The 23,120-nt window shown below is 48.5% G+C and overlaps 1 protein-coding gene across 2 annotated transcripts in view; it reads right to left on the bottom strand.

Annotated features, from left to right (window-relative positions):
- Nucleotides 1–16,395, bottom strand: part of PORCN (porcupine O-acyltransferase) — a 29,132-nt gene extending 12,737 nt beyond the window's left edge. Inside the window, exons 1-7 of one of the 2 annotated variants that reach the window (XM_081845329.1) lie at nt 16,253–16,395; nt 14,202–14,346; nt 8,115–8,307; nt 7,350–7,393; nt 5,546–5,727; nt 3,004–3,134; nt 693–707 (exon numbers count right to left, since the gene is read on the bottom strand). In XM_081845329.1, coding sequence (XP_081701455.1) covers nt 693–707; nt 3,004–3,134; nt 5,546–5,727; nt 7,350–7,393; nt 8,115–8,307; nt 14,202–14,337 — 701 coding nt within the window. In that variant the 5' untranslated portion in view covers nt 14,338–14,346; nt 16,253–16,395. The remainder of the gene's footprint in view (nt 1–692; nt 708–3,003; nt 3,135–5,545; nt 5,728–7,349; nt 7,394–8,114; nt 8,308–14,201; nt 14,347–16,252) is intronic. The other variant, XM_081845330.1, reaches the window with a different exon arrangement.
- Between the last annotated feature and the right edge of the window lie 6,725 nt (nt 16,396–23,120).

The following is a 23,120-nucleotide window of genomic DNA, read 5'->3' on the forward strand; positions in this document are numbered from 1 at the left end:
CACTGGGCTGGGCCTCACTGGGGGCACTGGGTTCATGCCTGCCCCGGGCACCATGAAGTCACACAACGCTGCTGCATAAATCTGGTGGCCACACGCTGTTGTTTGATGCCAGCATTTGGTACTTTAAAGGCAGACTGCCTTTACAGACAGAGGGTCTTCCATTGAGCTAAGTGCCTTTGTAAGTTGTGATTAAGGTTCTGGCATGAGTGCAGACTAGGCCTCACGCCACAGAGAGAAGTGGAGTGCTCAAGGCATGGAATAAGTCACACTACACAAGACTTGGGGAAAGAAAGCCAAGCCTTACTTCAAAGCCACCAGGTGACACAGACCTAAGCAGGGCGAATTGGTGAAGACCACAGAAATGTCAAGCAAAGCAGCCACAAGTGGCACTGACTAGACAAGGACAGCAGACACACCGGACACAGGCCAAGACACAGTGAGCACAATGAAAGCGAGTCAATGAGGATACGTCGGTTGCTGGGCCTCACAGAGAAAAAACAAACCGTGTCTGGAACATGGCGAACAGACTGAGGGAGCCATGACCCCACGGTGCCTCCCGTCGAGAGACAGAACAAATGGGTTGCCCCTGATGGAAGCCACAAAAGACAGGTGAAGGTTAAGAATGCAGCTGTGCAATGAGTGAGATGATGCAGCCCGGCAGCCAGAGAGATGCGCTGGGGGGGGGGTGTTACCTGCTTCTGCGCTTCCTGTGGCAAGTAGCACGATCCCAACAGAGAGAGGACCGGGAGGGAGAGGGTAGAGGAAAGGAAGCAAAAGAACCGCAGAAGAGAAAGAGAAATAAAATGAGCTCATCAGGCTTTCGGACATTCCAAGTAATATTTAAAATACCTGCCCTCGAATGCTCTTACACTGTTTAACTATGTGGCAGGAAAAGGTTTGATAAAGAGCTGCTTCTCCCAGTATGGATGGAAAAGGCCACAACTGCTGAAATTCTTCTCCCTGGCCCAGCATCCACTGAATTCAAGGAAGTGCAGTTGTTAAATGCCTCAATATTCCTGGGATCCTCTCTTCGTTCACTGTACCAATGCAAAATTTTAACACAGAAGAACTGGAAAGGGCAACTGGAACGAGAGGCTCCACAACAGGGCTTCACTTTCAAAAACCCCGCACACCAAAAACCAACCACTTAGCCCAGTAACTAACTGGCAGCCACTTTTGATAGGCTCTTCTTTCACAGATTTGTTCAAACCACTTTTGGCCCACCGCATTTCATGGCAGAGAAACTCCATAGTTGATTGTGCCTTGTGTGAAGAAGTACCGTACTTTTCCGTTATAAGACGCCCCCTATTTTGAGGTACTCAGATTTAAGAAAATGAGGGGAGATGGCACAGAGTTGTTGAGGTTTTTTTTTTGCAAAGGATTACCCAGGGTTGTTGAGCTTTTTAAGCGAGGATTGCCGAAAATCGCTCACCCGCACACGTCGCCAAATCTGCCTCCCGTCTGTCCCATCACTGGCAGAAGCTGCCAATCGCCCACCCAACTGTCAGAGCATCAGCCAATCAACACCACCCATTGACACAGCAACCAATAACATGCACAATAGCTGCTGACAGCTGCAGCAGCAACCAATCAAACATCCACCCTATGATGACCCCCACTTTTTAGCATGATTTTAAAAGAGAAAAAACATAGTCTTATACACAGAAAAGTACGGTACTGTTTCTGCAGCGTCAGTCTTAAAACGGGATCCTGCAGCAACATTGGGAGGGCCACAGGTTCCTCACACCCACAGCCAAGGGCCACAACACCCTTATCTGTTACGGTTATTCCAAGGCTTCCAAGGTGAAGATACCAGGCACTTATCAGAGCCCCAGCATGGGGAATCTGTGTGGCTCTCCAGAGGTTGTGAAACACAACTCCAATCATCCTCAACCACTGGCCTCCTGGGAGCTGATGCCGTCCAACAACTAGACCAGAGCTTTCCAAACTTTTCATGTTGGTGACACATTTTTGAGACATGCATCATTTTGCGACACAGTAATTTGGTTTTACTAGCAAACCAGAGGTTAAACTAACCCTTTTCCAGTCCTGTGGGGAGTGTTTGTGTGACACACCTACACACTTCAGCTGGAAAGCTCTCAACTAGAGGGCCACAGGTTCATTACTTCTGTCCTAGTTGCCAAATGGCTTGTGGATGTGAAAGCAATTCTGTCAGGGCCTTAAAGGAGGAGGCTGGAAGCCCTTCTGAACTGTATAGCCAGCAGCAGAATGGCTGCTGGTCGGAGTTTAGAGTAGCTCATCCTGTACAAAACATATCCCCCTCTGTCCCCTAGGTGCTAAACAGCATCACAGATGGAAGATAAATGCCATATTTTAGCTCACCAGGCCCAAAGAACAGGGGATGCAATACTGTTACATCATGAGAACTTTGCCCATAATTGCATTTTGAGAAGCCTCCACAGCAGGAAACATATTAATTAGTCCCCATGTTAATTAACCTAACCCTGGATCAACGAATCCGGAATAGCTTCACCCACAAACACCCACAGAAAGGGGTAGAACAGTCAGCCTGTTCCTTATGTTTAGCCATTCTGATTCCAGTCACAAGGTGGCAAAAGAGTGTTAAGGGGCAGCTAACCTGCATTAAATGACCTGATATATATGGTCAAGGACCATATCCCATATAACCTATTTCACCTTCCTCCTCCCCACTCCAGTATTCGCAAGAGAACTTTTTTTTTAAAGAGCTTAAAGTAAGTGCAATACATCTCTCTGAACGATTCAGAGGCATAGAGGAAGAGAGGAACTCGGGCAGTAATGTGCACTTGCCTTTAAAAACATCCAGGAATTAAAAATATACTAGGGCCCACCATTTTATGGGAGCCCTGCTCTACAGCACACTTCCCATCAGGGTTAATCTGGCCTGTGAGGAGACCAAAATCTCCATTAACTCACTGGCTGGATTCCCTAACAAACCCAATGGGCCAGCTGTAGGGAGCCTGGGGCTGAGGTCAGAGCATCTCTTTGGAGCAACCAACTTACTTCCTGAGTAGCTTGTAGCTGTAGAGGGGTATCAAGTAAGAGAAGAGATAGGGGGCCACACACGTGGACATGATGAGGCACACAAGGCAGAGGAAGAAGCTCAGGCAGACCTTCTGGAGCCAGGAGAAGCTCTGTAGGAGAGGAAAGAGAAAGACAAAATACCATCACAGGCATGTGTCTTTCACACTGTTTTTAGGTCATTATCTTAGTACAAGTAGAAATGAGAGACCCTTTTCATGTCAGCTCATCAGATAAAAGGCTGGTGTTGTTGTTGTGGTGGTTGTTGATATACTGCCCCAGTGTTTCCCAACCGGTGTTCCGCGGCACACTAGTGTGCCGCGGGACGTCGGCTGGTGTGCCGTGGGAGGGAGGCGGGCGAGTCGGGCGGCGAGAGGCGGGGCGGCGGCGGCGAGCACACGCGGGGCGGGGAGCGAGCTCCCTCCCACATCCCATCACCCCGTGCTCCGCGCTGGTGTCCGCAAGCCTTGCGCACCCGGGGGATCTCCCCCCGGGAGCGCAAGGCTTGCGGGCAGCAGCCTGCAGCGCGGAGCACGGGGCGCCCTCCAGAGGACGCCCCGTGCTCCGCGCTGGTGTCCGCAAGCCTTGCGCACCCGGGGGATCTCCCCCCGGGAGCGCAAGGCTTGCGGGCAGCAGCCTGCAGCACGGAGCACGGGGCGCCCTCCAGAGGACGCCCCGTGCTCCGCGCTGGTGTCCGCAAGCCTTGCGCACCCGGGGGATCTCCCCCCGGGAGCGCAAGGCTTGCGGGCAGCAGCCTGCAGCGCGGAGCACGGGGCGCCCTCCGGAGGACGCCCCGTGCTCCACGCAGGTGTCCGCAAGCCTTGCGCACCCGGGGGATCTCCCCCCGGGAGCGCAAGGCTTGCGGGCAGCAGCCTGCAGCGCGGAGCACGGGGCGCCCTCCAGAGGACGCCCCGTGCTCCGCGCTGGTGTCCGTAAGCCTTGCGCACCCGGGGGATCTCCCCCCGGGAGCGCAAGGCTTGCGGGCAGCAGCCTGCAGCGCGGAGCACGGGGCGCCCTCCAGAGGACGCCCCGTGCTCCGCGCTGGTGTCGGCCAGCCTTGCGCACCCGGGGGATCTCCCCCCGGGAGCGCAAGGCTTGCGGGCAGCAGCCTGCAGCGCGGAGCACGGGGCGCCCTCCAGAGGACGCCCCGTGCTCCACGCAGGTGTCCGCAAGCCTTGCGCACCCGGGGATCTCTCCCCGGGAGCGCAAGGCTTGCGGGCGTCAGCTGGCAGCGCGGAGCACGGGGCGCCCTTCGGAGGACGCCCCGTGCTCCACGCAGGTGTCCGCAAGCCTTGCGCACCCGGGGGATCTCTCCCCGGGAGCGCAAGGCTTGCGGGCGTCAGCTGGCAGCGCGGAGCACGGGGCACCCTTCGGAGGACGCCCCGTGCTCCGCGCTGGTGTTGGCCAGCCTTGCGCACCCGGGGGATCTCCCCCCAGGAGCGCAAGGCTTGCGGGCGGCAGCTGGCAGCGCGGAGCACGGGGCGCCCTTCGGAGGACGCCCCGTGCTCCACGCAGGTGTCCGCAAGCCTTGCGCACCCGGGGGGCGCATGGGGCGCCCTGAAACAGAGGGTTCCCCATGCTGCGGACTGTAGCCTGCCCTGAAGCAGAGCGCCCCTCGCGCCAGGCAGACATGGGCCAGCCCCACAAGCTCGGGGGACAGCGGGGAGGTGCAGCACCGCCATCCCACTGTTCCCCGACCTGGTTTTTTGGGGGGGAAATAAAGGAAAAAAAATTTTCCTTTATTTCCCCCCTCAAAAAAGTAGGTGCGTCCTATGGGACGGAGCGTCCTATGGGATGAAAAATACGGTACTTACTATTTCATAATAAAGTAATTATAAAATACTTTCTTTGTGTTTATTTGATTCCTATTAAAGAGAGTTACTTTATATATAGTCAATATAGGCACAGAGTTAATTTTTTAAACATTTTCTAATGGTGGTGTGCCTCGAGATTTTTTTCATGAAACAAGTGTGCCTTTGCCCAAAAAAGGTTGGGAAACACTGTACTGCCCTATTCCCAGAGAACTCAAGGCGGTCACAGAACAAAATAAAAATGTGTTTGAACAAGGGATGCAGACCCTCCAAGTGTTTCTATTTTCCAGGAAAAGTCTCAGATTTACAAAAGCCATCCCAGATTCTGATTTGATCCCAGAATGTCCTGGTTTTCCTTAGTACATCCTTATTTTCATCAGAGAAATGTTGGAGGGTATGGGGTTATCCAACCCCCAAGCCATCTGAAGGCAGCCCTGTTTAGGAAAGTCTTTTTAATGTTTAATTTTTAAAATGTTTTATTTATGCTGGAAGAGCGGCTGGGGCAACCCAGTCAGATGGGCAGGGAATAATAATAATAATAATAATAATAATAATAATAATAATAATAATGGAATAATAATGGAATAGAACTCTTGGGTAGGTTGGATGTGGGTTTCCAATATTCAAAGATGGTGCCCTTTTACTGAACCCCCAACTAACCAGGCCCTGTTCCCCATACTGTGCCAGGAATAAACACACGATAGGCAGCTCACCATTCTTCTGCTTTCCACGGCCTGCTGGTAGGTGCGGAAGCGGAACCAGGGTCCAAAGATGACAGTCCCAATGAAGTAGATATATCCCATGAACTCTACTGGGGAGGGGATGGCTGGCACCTCCCCCCGGTCCAGATCAAAGCCCAACGACACGGCCTTCATTGCCACAATCATCTGGGCACCTGGTGGGAGAGAGCAGACAGACACGCAATAGAGATTCTGTGCTTCAGTGCTTGCCGGTAACCTATGGACCTCACTGCCCAAGATGTGACATGACTTTTGAAAAAGTATCAGGCAAATGGAGAAAAGATATCCCCAAGGTAATAGTCCATGGTGGCTGAATGGGACCGCCAAATAGAGGGGAATGTAATTCCTTTTAATGGAAAATTCAGGTGCCGTGTGCCAAGAGGATTGTAGACAAAACAGAGCCACTGAGAAACAAGGAGGAGCTATTGGCAGCCAAACTCAAGAGTCGAAGAAGTACTATATATTTCAAAACCCTAAAGAGAACCCACCTCTGCAAAAAAACAAAACAAAAACGAACCCAATGGGAGCCAAACATGTGTTAGCCACAGAATGTAGAAAAGATAAATGGAACACATAGGCATATGAGATAATAATAATAATAATAATAATAATAATAATAATAATAATAATAATTTATTTATACCCCGCCCTCCCCGGCCAAAGCCAGGCTCAGGGCAGCTAACACCAGTAAAATTACAGTAAAAACATAAGGGGGGGAACCAATTTAAAATACAGGTTAAAATGCAATTTATAATGCAGCCTCATTTAAAAGTAGCCCATAGATCAAAACCGTAAGTGCGCCGGAGCGGGGGGGGGGGGGCATAAGGGTCAGTGAGTCCAAACCAAAGGCCAGGTGGAACAGCTCTGTCTTGCAGGCCTTGCGGAAAGATGTCAAGTCCCGCAGGGCCCTAGTCTCTTGTGATAGAGCGTTCCACCAAGTACTGAAAAGTACTGAAAAGGCCCTGGCCCTAGCTGAGACTAATCTAACCACTTTCCGACTGGAGACCTCCAAAATGTTGTCATTTGTGGACCTTAAGGTCCTCCGCAGGGCAAACCAGGAGAGGCGGTCCCGTAGGTACGTGGGTCCTAGGCCGCATAGGGCTTTAAAGGTCAAAAGCAGCACCTTAAACCTGACCCTGTACTCCACCAGGAGCCAGTGCAGTTGGTAAAGCACTGGATGAATGTGATCCCGCAGCAAGGACCCCGTAAGGAGCCTCACCGTGGCATTCTGCACCTGCTGGAGTTTCTGGGTCAGCTTCAAGGGCAGCCCCGCATTGGGCGAGTTACAATAATCAAGCCTGGAGGTGACCGTCGCGTGGATCACTGTGGCCAGATCAGGGTGAGAAAGGTAAGGGGCCAACTGCTCTGCCTGCAGGAAACACCTAGCTTATCCCGCCGCCCCATCTAACCTATGAAAAAGAACCGGCTTCCCTTTGAGACCCAGTCAGGGCCAAATCCCAGAAGCCCTGGCTGCCTCACAGTCCCATCGGTTCCATTCCCCCTTCCTAAAACCAGGCACAGAATCTGGGTATCCTCCTTGCTCAGAACTCCCTATTATCTGTTCCCTTGCAGAGTGATAAATATGAACGCTGCACTTGGAGCAACCTTTAAGTTTTTGGAAAGGAAGCACATTACACACACACACACACACACACACACACACACACACACACACAAATAAACACATTGACTAGCCTCAGCAAGCTCCAATGTCTTATCCCACGACACCCCAAGGCTTGATCTGGGCCTAGAAAGAGAAGATCCACAAAACACTCACCTCTCATCTTATGCCAGCTCACAGTGTCCACCATGTGCATCTCCCTGCAAAAAGGAAGGGCAGGGGAAGAAGGGGAGAAGGTCAAAGATGGGAAATGGTTATGATCCCTCAGGTGGCGCAATGGGTCAGTATGTCTGGCTGTGAACCAGAAGGTTGGTGGTTCGAGCCAACCCAGGGACAGCTGTGGGCTGGATTCCTGCATTGTACGGGGTTGGACTAGATCAGGGGTCAGCAAACTTTTTCAGCAGGGGGCCGGTCCACTGTCCCTCAGACCTTGTGGGGGGCCGGATTATATTTTGGAAAAAAATATGAAACAATTCCTATGCCCCACAAATAACCCAGAGATGCATTTTAAATAAGAGCACACATTCTACTCATGTAAAAACACCAGGCAGGCCCCTCAAATAACCCAGAGATGCATTTTAAATAAAAGGAGAGATTCTACTCGTGTAAAAGCACGCTGATTCCCGAACCATCTGCAGGCTGGATTTAGAAGGCAATTGGGCCGGATCTGGCCCCTGAGCCTTAGTTTGCCTACCCATGGACTAGATGACACTGAGGAGTCCCTTCCAATTCTTTTAATATGTATATTAAGTAGTGGTTTCTCCTATCGCCAAGCTGCCAACTTTGCTCCACAGTTGTCTAGATATTCTTAACTTCTGCTACACTCTCCTTCCCATGAACTACTCTCTTCATCCAGTCAACCGCTTAGGACTATAGCAACCTGTGAGCAGCCCTCCCTCCCTGCTCCTCGCCCGCACTCACCCCATGAGCAAGTAGATGAGGATGGTGATGGAGAGGAGGACGCCGCGCTGGGTTGAGTGGCGACACAGGAACAGCACCAGGTAGCACAGGAGGCTGAGGAGGACGACCCAGACCATCTGCAGCTGGAAGAAGTGGTAGAGGGCATAGAAGCCGCTGGCGACTGTGCTCAGGTGCTTGACGTAGGATGGCAGAGCTGCAAGGAGAAGGCCAGAAAGGAAAATGGAGGTCGAGTGGAGAGAGGGTCAGGGGACATAGGAAGCTGCCCACGGCCCCATTTGCACTATACATTTAAAGCAGTATCATAGCACTTCAACGGTCATGGTTTCCCCCAAAGCACTGTGGGAAATGCAGCTTGTTACGAGGTGCAGAATGTTGTCAGGAGACCCCAATTACCCTCCTAGAGCTACAATTTCCAGAGTGGTCTTCATATATATATATATATGTGTGTGTGTGTGTGTGTGTGTAATTCATTTTTCTTTTTCATTCATTACATACATCACAAAGTCTTAACATTTACTATGTATTCCTTCCTCCCTCCCCTCCTAGGCTTCACCCAACTTCTACTTCTGGTTTGTTTCTCTTTTCTCCCACTTTGCTACCTCCTAACAGAAAAAGTTATTAATAACATAACATCAAACCTAAAAACCTAAAAATAAAAGTAAATGCACCATAATATTTCTCTATCTTCTAGACATTTTCTAATACTAATAGTGTGAATGTTTATTTAAATCCTGCCATTAAGTCTATCAACTTTCTTTATTTCTGCAAGTATAATATAAATGGTTCCCATTCTTTTTCAAAGTCACTGTTGTCTTTTTCTCTTAGTCTGTCTGTCATTTTTGCCAGTTCTGCACAGTTCACCAACTTCTCTTGCCATTGTTCTTTAGTTGGTATTTCTCCAGTCTTCCAATTTTGTGCAATCAACATTCTTGCTGCTGTAGTGGCATCCATAAATAAAGTCCTCTTTTCTTTCGGTATGTCTTGGCCTAAAATACCTAGTAAGAAGGCTTCTGGGTTTTTTTTTACAAAAGTTATTTTCAACGTTTTCTTCAATTCATTATAAAAAGGTAAAAGCCTATTGGGAAATGATATATACTGAATTCCAGAGTGGTTTTAACAGTCAATCCCTATTCCCTGGGAATGCTGGGAACTGTAGCTCCGTGAGGGGAATAGGCGCCTCCTAACAACACTCAGCGGGTGGCGCTGTGGGTAAAAGCCTCAGCGCCTAGGGCTTGCTGATCGAAAGGTCGGCAGTTCGAATCCCCGCGGCTGGGTGCGCTCCCGTTGCTCGGTCCCAGCGCCTGCCAACCTAGCAGTTTGAAAGCACCCCCGGGTGCAAGTAGATAAATAGGGACCGCTTACCAGCGGAAGGTAAACGGCGTTTCCGTGTGCTGCGCTGGCTCGCCAGATGCAGCTCTGTCACGCTGGCCACGTGACCCGGAAGTGTCTCTGGACAGCGCTGGCCCCTGGACTCTTAAGTGAGATTGGCGCACCAACCCCAGAGTCTGTCAAGACTGGCCCATACGGGCAGGGGTACCTTTACCTTTTTTAACAACACTCAGCACCCTTAACAAACTACTGCTCTCAGGATGCTTTGAGGGAAGCCATGACTATTTAAAGTGGTTTGAAATGGATGGTTTGGAAGGGGCATGGACTGTTTTGTCTATCTGGCCCAGTATTGCCCACTGACATGGACAGCAGCTCTCCACAGTCTCAGGCCTTCCACATCACCAATCCCTGCTCCTTTTAAGTGGGGATTTGAACTTGGAACCTTCTGTGTGCAAATCAGGTGCCCCATCACTGAGCTATGTCCTCTCCCTCAGGATCCCTCCTCCAGACTCCCCAGCTGTGTATTTACCTTGGAAGAGAAAGAAGACACTCAAGAGAAAAGAAAAGAAAAGAACCCAAACCTTTACATCACCCTGCCACTTAATGGATCCAATTGGCTTCCAGAGAGTGGTAGGGGATGCTCTATCCCAAGTTGATGGCCTTTCAGCTGATTCCCTGGTGGCCCGCTGGAATGCGGAGTTAACCAGGGCTATTGACTGTCTGGCTCCGAAGCGCCCTCTCCGATTGCATGGAGCCCGGACAGCCCCGTGGTTTTCCCCGGAGCTGAGGGTGATGAAACAATCGTTGAGACGGCTAGAGCGCCGGTGGCGGAAAACTCATTCTGAATCAGACCGGACACGGGTTAGAGCTCAACGTCGAGCCTACCAAGTGGCAATGGCGACGGCGAAGAGGGCCTTCTTCACCGCCTCCATTGCATCTGCAGAAAACAGCAGCAGGAGACTTTTTCAGGTGGTTCGCAATCTATCAGAACCACCTGTACCAACGGGGCCTGGTAGGGACCCCAAGATCTCCTGCAATGCTTTTGCAAAGTTTTTTGCAGATAAAATCGCTCAGATTCAGAAGGAGGTAGACTCCACCGTGGGAGCAGGGCCAGGGCGGGAGAGTGCTAGAGTTCTGTCTGGTCCTGTTACATGGGATCAATTCCAATCTGTTACCTCCGAGGATGTGGACAGGCTGCTTGGACGAGTGAAACCGACCACCTGTCTCCTTGATCCTTGCCCATCCTGGCTGATAAAAGCGAGCCGGGAAGGGCTGGGCGATGGGCTTTGCGGGGTGGTGAACGCTTCCCTCCATGAGGGAGCCTTCCCAGACCCGCTGAAAGAGGCGGTCATTAAACCGCTTCTTAAAAAAACATCTTTAGACCCGGCCAATTTGGCCAACTATCGCCCAGTCTCAAATCTGCCATTCTTGGGCAAGGTGATTGAGCGGGTGGTTGCTGAACAACTCCAAGCACGCCTGGAGGAAACGGACCATTTGGATCCCTTCCAATCGGGATTCAGGCCTCACCATGGGACTGAAACTGCCTTGGTCGCGCTGGTTGATGATCTCCGGCGGGCTAGGGACAAAGGTGAGAGCTGTTTCCTGGTTCTGCTGGATCTCTCAGCGGCCTTTGACACCATCGACCATAACATCCTTCTGGACCGTCTAGAGGGGCTGGGAGCTGGGGGCACTGTCATACAGTGGTTCCGCTCCTTCCTCCTGGGCCGTGTCCAGAAGGTGGTGGTGGGGGATGAATGTTCAGACCCCTGGGCTCTCACTTGTGGGGTGCCTCAGGGTTCTGTCCTCTCCCCCATGCTTTTTAATATCTATATGAAGCCGCTGGGAGAGATCATCAGGGGGTTTGGACTGGGTGTTCATCAGTATGCAGATGACACCCAGCTCTACCTCTCCTTTAAATCAGAACCAGTGAAGGCGGTGAAGGTCCTGTGTGAGTGCCTGGAGGCGGTTGGAGGTTGGATGGCGGCTAACAGATTGAGGTTGAATCCTGACAAGACAGAAGTACTGTTTTTGGGGGACAGGAGGCGGGCAGGTGTGGAGGATTCCCTGGTCCTGAATGGGGTAACTGTGCCCCTGAAGGACCAGGTGCGCAGCCTGGGAGTCATTTTGGACTCACAGCTGTCCATGGAGGCGCAGATTAACTCTGTGTCCAGGGCAGCTGTCTACCAGCTCCACCTGGTACGCAGGCTAAGACCCTACCTCCCCGCGGACTGTCTCGCCAGAGTGGTGCATGCTCTAGTTATCTCACGCTTGGACTACTGCAATGCGCTCTACGTGGGGCTACCTTTGAAGGTGACCCGGAAACTGCAATTAATCCAGAATGCGGCAGCTAGACTGGTGACTGGGAGTGGCCGCCAGGACCACATAACACCGGTTCTGAGAGATCTGCATTGGCTCCCAGTACGTTTCCGAGCACAATTCAAAGTGTTGGTGCTGACCTTTAAAGCCCTAAACGGCCTCGGTCCTGTATACCTGAAGGAGCGTCTCCACCCCCATCGTTCAGCCCGGACACTGAGATCCAGCGCCGAGGGCCTTCTGGCGGTTCCCTCATTGCGAGAAGTGAGGTTACAGGGAACCAGACAGAGGGCCTTCTCGGTAGTGGCGCCCGCCCTGTGGAACGCCCTCCCATCAGATGTCAAAGAGATAAAGAATTACCTGACGTTCAGAAGACATCTTAAGGCAGCCCTGTTCAGGGATGTTTTTAATATGTAATGCTGTATTGTTTTTAATACTGATTGGGAGCCGCCCAGAGTGGCTGGGGAAACTCAGCCAGATGGGCGGGGTATAAATAATAAATTATTATTATTATTATTATTATTATTTTCATTCGCTTACTTCCTTGACCTCCTCGCACCTCCCATTTTTGTATTCTAGTTCAAATAGATATTTCAGCAAATCCTTCCCAACTTTGTTTTTATCTTAGTAATTTATCTTAATATATTGTAGTTTTGCATTCCCTTCTTTCACCAATTCATTTTTACTTAATCCTTTATATCTTTTTTGCTAAAACCACATACTTTTATTCCAACCTCTTTCTAACATGTTTGTTTTATATGTATTGTTCTTTCTTTACCTTTTTTTATTGTTATTTATATTTTTTTCTTTTTTTTCTGTAACCTTTTTAAAAAAATCCTAATAAAAATCTATTTCAAAAAAAAGAAGAAGAAGACACTCAAGAGTCCCCTCCTGGGTCATTTTACGCTACATATGAAACAGCAGTTGTAAGAAGGGTAGGAGCTGTAACTAGAGGGTGAAAGAAAGCTGGGGCTTGCATTAGGACCTGGTAGGCAAAAGCCATTTTGAAAGGGAAACGCTGAAAACAGCAGGTCCACTACAAATAAAGGGAAACGCTTGAGCTTTGGGTGGAGGGAATGACGCTTCGACTCCTCTCTCCCTGAGCATCACTCCCATCTGCCTGGAACTCTGCCCTCCATTTAATCTCTGCTGTTGCTTCCGGTCCAGGGATGTAGCTTAGCCATGACATTCAGACTGAGAGAGAGCCGTGGTTGTTGCAGCAGGAGGAAAATGAGGCACCGTGTGTGTGCCTAAATCCCCAGCAGGTGACCAATGGGGTGCCATCCAGATGTTTTGGGCTACAGGTCCTATCACCCTTGACTGTTGCCATTAATAATAATAATAAATTTTATTTATACCCCACCCTCCTCAGCCAAGACTGGGCTCAGGGCAGCTAGCACCAGGCAAAAACAATTGATTAAAATACAACTTAAAAACAAGATTAAGTACAACATTAAAATGCAGCCTCATTTCAGTAGAAACTCAAATCAAAAACTTTTTGGGGATGAAAACATCAAATCTTCGCCAAGGCCAACTATCCAGACTGGTCCTACGTGGGCCAGAAAAAAGCCAGGGAAGTTCCCAAATAGGAGTTCCATCACAGAAGGAGAAAGGAAAAAGGAAAGAGGGGGAGGGGATCAAGTTGATTCCAAGCCAAAGGCCAGGCGGAACAACTCTGTCTTACAGGCCCTGCGGAGAGAAATCAGATCCCGCAGGGCCCTGGTCTCATGAGAGAGGGCGTTCCACCAGGCCGGAACCAGTGTTGAAAAGGCCCTGGCTCTGGTTGAGGCTAATCTGACTTCCTTAGGGCCCGGGACCACTAGGGTGTTGCTATTTATGGACCTTAAGGTCCTCCGCGGGGCATACCGGGAGAGGCGATCCCGTAAGTACGAGGGTCCTAGGCAACTGGGATTGATGGGAACTGAAGTCTGGAAAGCATGACCTTGGTCAGCCCTGGTTTAGGCATGTATGGTTCAACCAAAATTAAATGGTAACAACAGCATTTCTTAGTTCATCATAACAATATCTTAAATGATGGAGCACTTCGTCCTGAGCATTTTGGTGTAAGAATGCTTTGGCTGCGAACAGGAGTAAGGAACTAGGATCTCCCCAACTCCCATCAGCCTCAGCTAGCATGGCCAGGAATGATGGGAGTTGTAGTCCGACAGCATCTGCAGGGCCACGTGTCCCCCAATTATTGTCAAATCTAGTGGGCGGGGGCATGGAATCCCAAGACTCATTCTCCTAACACCACACCATGGTTTGGCATTACTTCTAAACAGTCTTCTTTCCACTGTGATGCAATTGCACAAAGCAAGAGACCCGTGGGAAGGTGGATTTAGATGCAGATCATGAGTGAAAGCAATATAGGGTTGTAATGCAGACTTCCTTATGGGTCTGATGAACGCCCTGGAGGACTGCGTGCCTAAGATTTTCTGCACTTACCCAATCTCCAGAGGAGACGGCACACGAGGCACAAGAGCAGAAGAGTCCAGACCTGCTCAAAGCCTTGCTGAGCAGTAGGCAACACGCAACCGCTCAGGAGCTGCTGGTAGAACTCTTCCCGGGTGAATGTGGCCATGGCCGCAGCCTGGAAGGAGGAGACAAAGGGATGTCAAGACGGGTAGGTAGCTGAGAAATCCCCTCCCCATAGCTAGTGTGCAAGCTCTAGCACATGTGCCCGTCTCCAGAGGCAAGGCCAGGTGGGATTTCCAGGCTGCTGAGATCCATGCCAGCATGCGCTGATTTGGGTACTCAGGTTGTATAGAGTTGCAGAACATGCATACCTGCATTTTACTTTAAGCATCCACCACTCCCTCTGAACACAGAGCAAGCTAAGGATTAGTTTCAGCACATGCTTACTTCCACAAAAGCTCAGGTAGGGGTGCTGAATCTGCCTAGATCCTGGAATCATCTCATCATGGTGATCCTTCTTAAGCCAAGCAACAGGCACAGCAGTGATGGACACATTGCACATGTAGCAATGGTGCACAAACCACCCACAAAGCCGTACTGTACTACATTTTTTGCAAGTCCTCTGTTCTGTATTAGCATTAAAGGAGCAGGGGAACGCCCCACCCTTTTAGGCATTCTCTTGGTAGCAGCCCTTAACATGCTTGCAATGGTGGTAAGTTTCACTAAAATCTGTTACTTGCTTGAAAAGGGCAAATACAAAAGCTACTAAGGTTGCTTGTGATTTAAGATTAAGCTTCCTCTGCTTGATCACCTGGAAGCAATTCTTCACGGGTCACAGGGCAGATAGCAGAGTGGTTGTATGCAGGCCTGGTAAAAATAAGAGTAAGGCTACCAGCATATGTTATTCCCAAAGCTCCAAAAAGCTTCCTTTAAGGGCAGGGAAAGGGAGGCAGGAAGCTCTTTAAGGTAAAGGGACCGCTGACCATTAGGTCCAGTTGTGGCCAACTCTGGGGTTGCGGCGCTCATCTCACTTTATTGGCCAAGGGAGCGGGCGTACAGCTTCTGGTTCATGTGGTCAGCATGACTATGCTGTTTCTGGCGAACCAGAGAAGCGCACGGAAACACCATTTACCTTCCCGCCGGAGCGGTACCTATTTATCTACTTGCACTTTGACGTGCTTTTGAACTGCTAGGTTGGCAGACGCGGGGATTTGAACTGCCGACCTTCTGATCGGCAAGTCCTAGGCTCTGTGGTTTAGACCACGGCGCCACCCGCATTCTAGGAAGCTCTTTACTGAACAGCATCTCCATCTCCACCAAAATATGGACCAAGGCCAGGGGTGCCAATTTGAATAAAATATTGGGGGCTCCTGTGACCACGGATGATGGACAAGAAAGGAAAAAAATAAGGAAGGCAATAGCCAGATGAATAGTAATATATGGTGCAGGAGAGATGGCCTGTGAAAAATATGTGATGGGTGAATAAATGAGTTGAACGGCTGAAAAGTTGCATATGGAGTGATCACGGATACATTAAGGGAGGCTGCGGCCTATTCGGCAGCCCGCCGGCTGGAAGATCCAGGGAGCGGTTTTGCAGGCCGGGGATTTCCTAGGTGCAGGAAGGAAACGCTGCCTGGGGAAACGCATGGCCCATAGACAAAGGAAAACTGGTCGTCGGGATTCGAGAGAAAATCAGATCGGGATCCTCCTGCGCGGAAATCGCTTTCCTTTCCCCCTTCCGGCATGCAACTCTGGGGGAAGCCCTTTCCCCTTCCTGGCTCTCCCCAGGACACACCGGCCCGTTTCCCTGGGGGAGACAGATTCTATCTGGGGGGGGGGATCCCCTTAAAAGATGCCCTGACTCCGTGGATCTCGACCTGCCCTTGAGGGATTCACATCTAGGAGGAGGCAAATCCTAGGCGGATTGAGATGCCCTTTCCCTAGCTGCAATGCGGGAGACCCGGGAAGAGGCCCTGGCCCCCCTCCCCCAGCGGGCGCCCCCTCTGCTTTCCGGCCAGATGTTCCCTGCAGCTCCAGCTGCGCTTCTTAAAGAGGCAGCCCCTGGGGCGCGGCGAACTCACCGAGGCGCCTCCTTCCACCACCCTCCTTTTCCAGCTCTCCGGGGACGATGCGAGTCGGGTTTTCTCCCCCACCCCCACCCCCACCCCCCCCAGCTGGAAACTGGGAAAGGAAGGGGAGGTCGGCGCTGGGAAAGAGGAGCAATAATCCCTTTTAAAATTGGAGGCGGATCGACCCGGGAGGCCAATGGGAATGCCGGAAAGGAACAGTTGGATCTCCGGAGTGGCCAATCCGAGGGAAGGGATGGGGGAGGGTGCAGGTGGGCAGCCAATGCGGAAGAGGTGCAGGGAAACTAAAATGAAAAATACAATAAAAGAGCTTCGTATTCCCGGGTTCGACTCGCACGCGGTGGGACAAGGGGCAAAGCTGCCCGGCAGCATTCTCACCAAGCTACACACCCGTGAATATTTTAGGGAAGCCTTGGCAGTTACAACCAGCATAGAATTAATGGAAGTTTGCGGTGCAAATATGGACAGGAGTGAATAGGAGGAGCCTGGGGGTAACTAGATGGTAACATTTGGAGGAGAATGATGTTGTTGTTGTTGTTGTTGTTTAGTCGTTTAGTCGTGTCCGACTCTTCGTGACCCCCTGGACCAGAGCACGCCAGGCACTCCTGTCTTCCACTGCCTCCCGCAGTTTGGTCAGACTCATGTTTGTACGGACCATGTTTTAGTCTTGCACCATCTAGCCCGAAAATATTCCTCTTCAAACCGAGGCCAACTTTGTGCGGCTTTTATCGACCTTAAGGCTGCATTTGACAGCATCCCCAGAAGGTTACTCTGGGAAAAGTTGGCCCGATGGGGAATTGATAGAAGACTTTTATGGTTAATAATCCAGCTGCATGAGGGGTCAGCTGCTAGGGTGACAATAACCCCAGCCGGTGATCTCACAAACTCTGTGTCCATCAACAGAGGAGTCCGGCAAGGATGTATCCTAGCTCCTTTTCTTTTCAATTTATTCATTAGTGACATGAGGATACCATTGGCTGAATCTCAGGAAATCATCCATGCCCCCCGTCTCGCAAACTATCGTTGCCCATTATTACTCTATGCTGATGATGCTGTGATTCTATCCTTCTCAAGAATTGGCCTCAGGAGAGCATTAAAATTTTTTGTTTCATACTGTAAAATCAATTCCCTTACTATAAATCAATCTAAATCAAAAGTACTAATTTTTTCAAAAAGTCCGAAATCCTATAAGTGGCAATTAGATGGGAAACCTATTGAACAGGTCTATAAACTTCAATACCTGGGAGTTTTTCTCCAATATAATCTGGGTTGGAAGGCGCATATTGCACATATTTTAAACAAGGCCAAGGCCCTATCCTTTGCGCTTTTGCGCTTTTTCTTTTCGGACGGGGCTCTTCATGTTCCATCTGCCCTGAAAGTATTCAAAGCTAAAGTAATTGCAACATTGGCATATGCTGTTCCTTTATGGGGGACCGCAGTAAACTTGATGTCCTTGGAGGTAATCCAAAATCAATTTTTAAGACGACTGCTAAAATTTCCACAGTGCGTTAGTAACACAGTGTAATGGGGCTTGGGGTTGCTTGTGCGTAAGACGCAAACTGCTCCAAGCTGAGTAGTTTGGTAAAACTTTCCCCTGGCTGGACAGTCAGTACTCCGTGACTGTCTCAATCACTGGCAGAATCCGTCAGTGGGCGTTTCCTGAATTTCTTCCAACATAAAAGTTCTTTGACACTAAGTCTCCGCCTAGCTTCTCTGCGCGGAAGCTTTCTGCGCAGAGTGGGCGTCCCAAGGGGAGGTCCTGTGCTCTCCCCGCTGGTCTCACTGGAAGAGTCCTGGAGCCTTCCCTCCGAAGCTCCCTCAGCCTCCCCTTTCTCCCTGGCGTCACGTCTATTTCCTTCCACAGCGGAAGCTCTCCCTCTCTCCTTGCTGGTTCCCTCGCGAGCGTCATTAGGGAGCCTTGCCACCACCCTTGGCTCCGATGGCAGTTCCCTGACACACAGCTTTTCGCCTAGAATTAAAAATTACATCTTTAGAAAATACTCTCTGGAGGCGCAGCCTTTGCTACTGGTTGTCCTTAAGGCATAGGCTCCCGAATCTGTATCTGATCCAATGCCTTTGGAGAGATGATTTTCCCGTCCTATGGGCAAAAGAGATCCACTCTAAAGTAGTGACCTATGGATTGTCTCCATCAGAATTATTGGAACTGGACCTAGCTACAGCAAAAAAAATCCTCACTCAAAAACTTGAGGAGATTGACCTACAACAAAGCACCATTTTGGGTAGTGGCACTTGCTCACCATTAAATCTTGGCATAGTGCCCTCTCAGCAGATACCATCTTATTTGACTTCTTTGTCTGTAGCGGTCCACAGATATGCCTTTATTAAGGCAAGATCTAACGCCTTTCCTTCCAATGTCTTGAATAATAGATTTTCCAATGGTCAGACCTCAGCGGTGTGTGTATGTGGTAATAGATCTATAGAATCCTTACAACATATACTGTTCTGTTGTTCACTACATTCAGTTTCTTGGATCAGATTTTTGTCCCCTTTATTATTGGAAATCTCGGGTGACTCCTTGGAAACACAGCTAATACATTTACTGCAAGATTCTGATCCGAGTAGGTCTCTTTCTGTTGCCAGATTTCTGATAACAGTATTAGCTTATAAGAGGAAAAATGGATTACTCTATGATTATTGATTTTGCCTAAATAACATTGATCTATATTGATAATTTGATATTTTAAGCGCTATATTGTTCTTATTTTAATGGAATTTAGAAATTTACAGTTTGAGATGTACTTGATTTAAACGTATTTTAATTTATTTATTTTGCTTTGTTATGCCTGTTTTGCTGTATGATCTGTTGAATATGGGCCTATGGCCATAATAAACTATCTATCTATCTTCCTTTCACATCTCCAATTTTCTTAAACAGATCTCTGTTTTTTCCCATTCTATTGTTTTCCTCTATTTCTCTGCATTGCTCGTTTAAGAAGGCCTTCTTGTCTCTCCTTGCTATTTTTTGGAAATCTGCATTCAATTTCCTGTATCTTTCACTATCTCCCTCATATTTTGCTTGCCTTCTCTCCCCCGCTATTTGTAAGGCCTCGTTGGACAGCCACTTTGCTTTCTTGCATTTCCTTTTCATTGGGATGGTTTTAGTGTATTTCTGGTTTTTATGGAAGCCGCCCAGAGTGGCTGGGGAAACCCAGCCAGATGGGCGGGGTACAAATAATAAATTATTATTATTATTATTATTATAGTTGCTGCCTCTTGTATAATGTTACGAGCCTCCATCCATAGTTCTTCAGGCACTCTGTCTACCAAATCTAAATCCTTAAACCTGTTCCTCACTTCCACTGTGTATTCATAAGGGATTTGACTTAGATTGTATCTTACCGGCCCAGTGGTTTTTCCTACTTTCTTCAGTTTAAGCTTGAATTTTGCTCTAAGAAGCTGATGATCTGAGCCACAGTCAGCCCCAGGTCTTGTTTTTGCTGACTGTATAGAGCTTCTCCATCTTTGGCTGCAGAGAATATAATCAATCTGATTTCGATGCTGCCCATCTGGTGATGTCCATGTGTAGAGTCGTCTCTTGTGTTGTTGGAAAAGAGTGTTTGTGATGACCAGCTTGTTCTCTTGGCAGAACTCTATTAGCCTTTGCCCTGTTTCATTTTGTACTCCAAGGCCAAACTTGCCAGTTGTTCCTTTTATCTCTTGACTCCCTACTTTAGCATTCCAATCCCCTTTAATGAGAAGAACATCCTTCTTTGGTGTCATTTCTATAAGGTGTTGTAAGTCTTCATAGAATTGGTCAGTTTCAGTTTCTTCAGCACCAGTGGTTGGTGCATAAACTTGGATTACTGTGATGTTAAAAGGTCTGCCTTGGATTCATATCGAGATCATTCTATCATTTTTGAGATTGCATCCCAGTACAGCTTTTGCCACTCTTTTGTTGACTATGAGGGCCACTCCATTTCTTTTACGGGATTCTTGCCCACAGTAGTAGATGTGATGGTCATCTGAACTGAATTCGCCCATTCCCGACCATTTTAGTTCACTGATGCCCAGGATGTCAATATTTATTCTTGCTATCTCATTTTTGATGTCAATATTTATTCTTGCTATCTCATTTTTGATCACATCCAACTTACCAAGGTTCATGGTTCTTACATTCCAGGTTCCTATGCAATATGTTTCGTTACAGCATTGGACTTTCCTTTCGCTTCCAGGCATATCCGCAACTGAGCGTCCTTTCGGCTTTGGCCCAGCCGCTTCATCAGCTCTGAATCTACTTGTACTTGTCCTCCGCTCTTCCTCAGTAGCATGTTGGACGCCTTCCGACCTGAGGGGCTCATCTTCCAGCGTCATAACTTTTATATGCCTGTTGTCTTTGTCCATGGAGTTTTCTTGGCATGGATACTGGAGTGGCTTGCCGGTTCCTGCTCCAGGTGGATCACGTTTGGTCAAAACTATCCACTATGACCTGTCCATCTTGGGTGGCCCTGCACAGCATAGCTCATAGCTTCTCGGAGATATTCAAGCCCCTTCGCCACGGCAAGGCAGTGATCCATGAAGGGGGGAGGAGAATGATAGAATCATAGAATTGTAGAGTTGGAAGGGACCCCACGGGGTCATCTATTACAACCCCTTGCAATGCAGGAATCTCAACTCAAGCATCCATGCCAGATGACCATCCAACGCCTGCTTTAAAATTTCCAGGCCATCACCTTTTGAGGGAGACCTTTAAATTGACGAACTGCTTTTACTGTCAGAAAGTTATTCCTGATATTTAGTCAGACTCTCCATTATTGTAACTTGAAGCCATTGGTTCCAGTCCAAGCCTCTGGAGTAGGATAAAATAAGCTTACTCCCTCTTCCATGCAACAGCCCTTTTAATATTGGAAGAAGGCTATCATATCTCCTTGGTCTCCTCTTTACCAGGCTAAATGTAGCCAACTGCCTCAACCGTACTTACGACATGGAAAATATTTCACAGGACCTGAATATTAAGCACACAATGTATGGAAATTTAACTCCTCCAACAAGAACAATAAAAGGACAAGAAAAACCTGAGGCTATTTGGGCTAATTAGTATAACTATTAATTTTACAAACCATCAGTGTTCCTGGTGGAATGCTCTGTCACAAGAGACTAGGGCCCTGCGGGACTTGACATCTTTCCGCAGGGCCTGCAAGACAGAGCTGTTCCATCAGGCCTTTGGTCAGGGCGCAGCCAGACCCCCCTCCTCTGGCAATCTGCACAGAATTTTGCTTAATGGTTGCCATCAATTTGATTTTAATTAATTTTTATGATGAAATGTTTTTAGAATCGTTGGATTATTTTGATTGTTGTTAGCCGCCCTGAGCCCAGCTTCAGCTGGGGAGGGCAGGATATAAATAAAAATTATTATTATTATTATTATTATTATTATTATTATTATTATTATTATTATCCAATTTATCTTCAACTCTGCGTTTCCTAAGGGAGTGAGTTTTATAGAATCCTCTTGTAATCTTTTGTCAATCAAGCTCCTTGCAGGTGTGACATGGCAATTTCTACTGTAGACAAAACACTTACGGCAGGGCTTTTGCTGACAGAGTTCATTAGGTGAATCCCACCCATAGTATCCAACAACATCAGAACAGCATAATCTGTGCCACAACTGGAAAGCAGGAAAATGTGCTGTGTGCAGTGCAGATAACCCAAGGCAGTTAAACCAAGCACAGTTTATTGATTTATTTTATTTTATTCTATTTTATTTTATTTGTAAACTGTATATTCCAAGAAATCTCCAATCACATGATATACATTATAGCATCAAGAAATTAGACTTCCCAGAAAACATCTGCCAGTTTTAGAGATGGAAAGATAGCACTACATTTGAGAGGTATAATTCCTCTGCCCCCGCCTGTTAGATTATGGCTATGTTTGCAGACCCGTTTACTGTGCATGATGTGCTCTCCCAAGGATGCAGAGGTTTAGTAACCAACACACAGCATCAGATACAGTCCATCTCTATCCTGTTGTTTCTTATTAAATACTGTATTTTGATGTGCTCCCCCACCAAACAGCTTCAATCTGAATTGAGAAAAAGAATGACCTTGCTGTATTTTAAGCCAGTAGCGTGTACACAGGATGTAATACAGACTTCTCTGTGTAGTCAATACCAATAACAGGAAAATGCTTGTATTCAGTGGTACCTCGGGTTAAGTACTTAATTCGTTCCGGAGGTCTGTTCTTAACCTGAAACTGTTCTTAACCTGAAGCACCACTTTAGCTAATGGGGCCTCCTGCTACCGCAGCGCTGCTGGAGCACGATTTCTGTTCTCATCCTGAAGCAAAGTTCTTAACTCAAGGTACTATTTCTGGGTTAGTGGAGTCTGTAACCTGAAGCGTATGTAACCCGAGGTACCACTGTACTTCCCATAAACCTGCATATCATATATTTAAAACACATTTTAAGCACATACACACACCAAGAATCTTGGGAACTGTAGTTTACCTCTAAAAAAAACCCTACAATTCCAAGCACCCTTAAACTTAAATGTGTGCACACTGCCATTTTCATCCTGTCCATTCCTCAAGGACAGGGGTCAGCAACCTTTTTCAGCCATGGGCTGGTCCACTGTCCCTCAGACCTTGTGGTGGGCCAACTATATATATTTTTTGGGGGGGGGGGAAATAATGAACGAATTCCTATGCCCCACAAATAACCCAGAGATGCATTTTAAATAAAAGCACACATTCTACTCATGAAAAAACAGACTGATTCCCAGACCGTCCGCGGGCCAGATTTAGAATGCAATTGGGCTGGATCCGGCCCCCGGGCCTTAGGTTGCCCACCCCTGCTCAAGGAGTTCAGGGCAGCATTTATATGTCCTCCTGTGCCCATTTTATC

Source organism: Podarcis erhardii, assembly GCF_964252035.2.
Source record: "Podarcis erhardii genome assembly, chromosome: 17".
In the NCBI taxonomy this organism is placed as follows: Eukaryota; Metazoa; Chordata; class Lepidosauria; order Squamata; family Lacertidae; genus Podarcis; species Podarcis erhardii.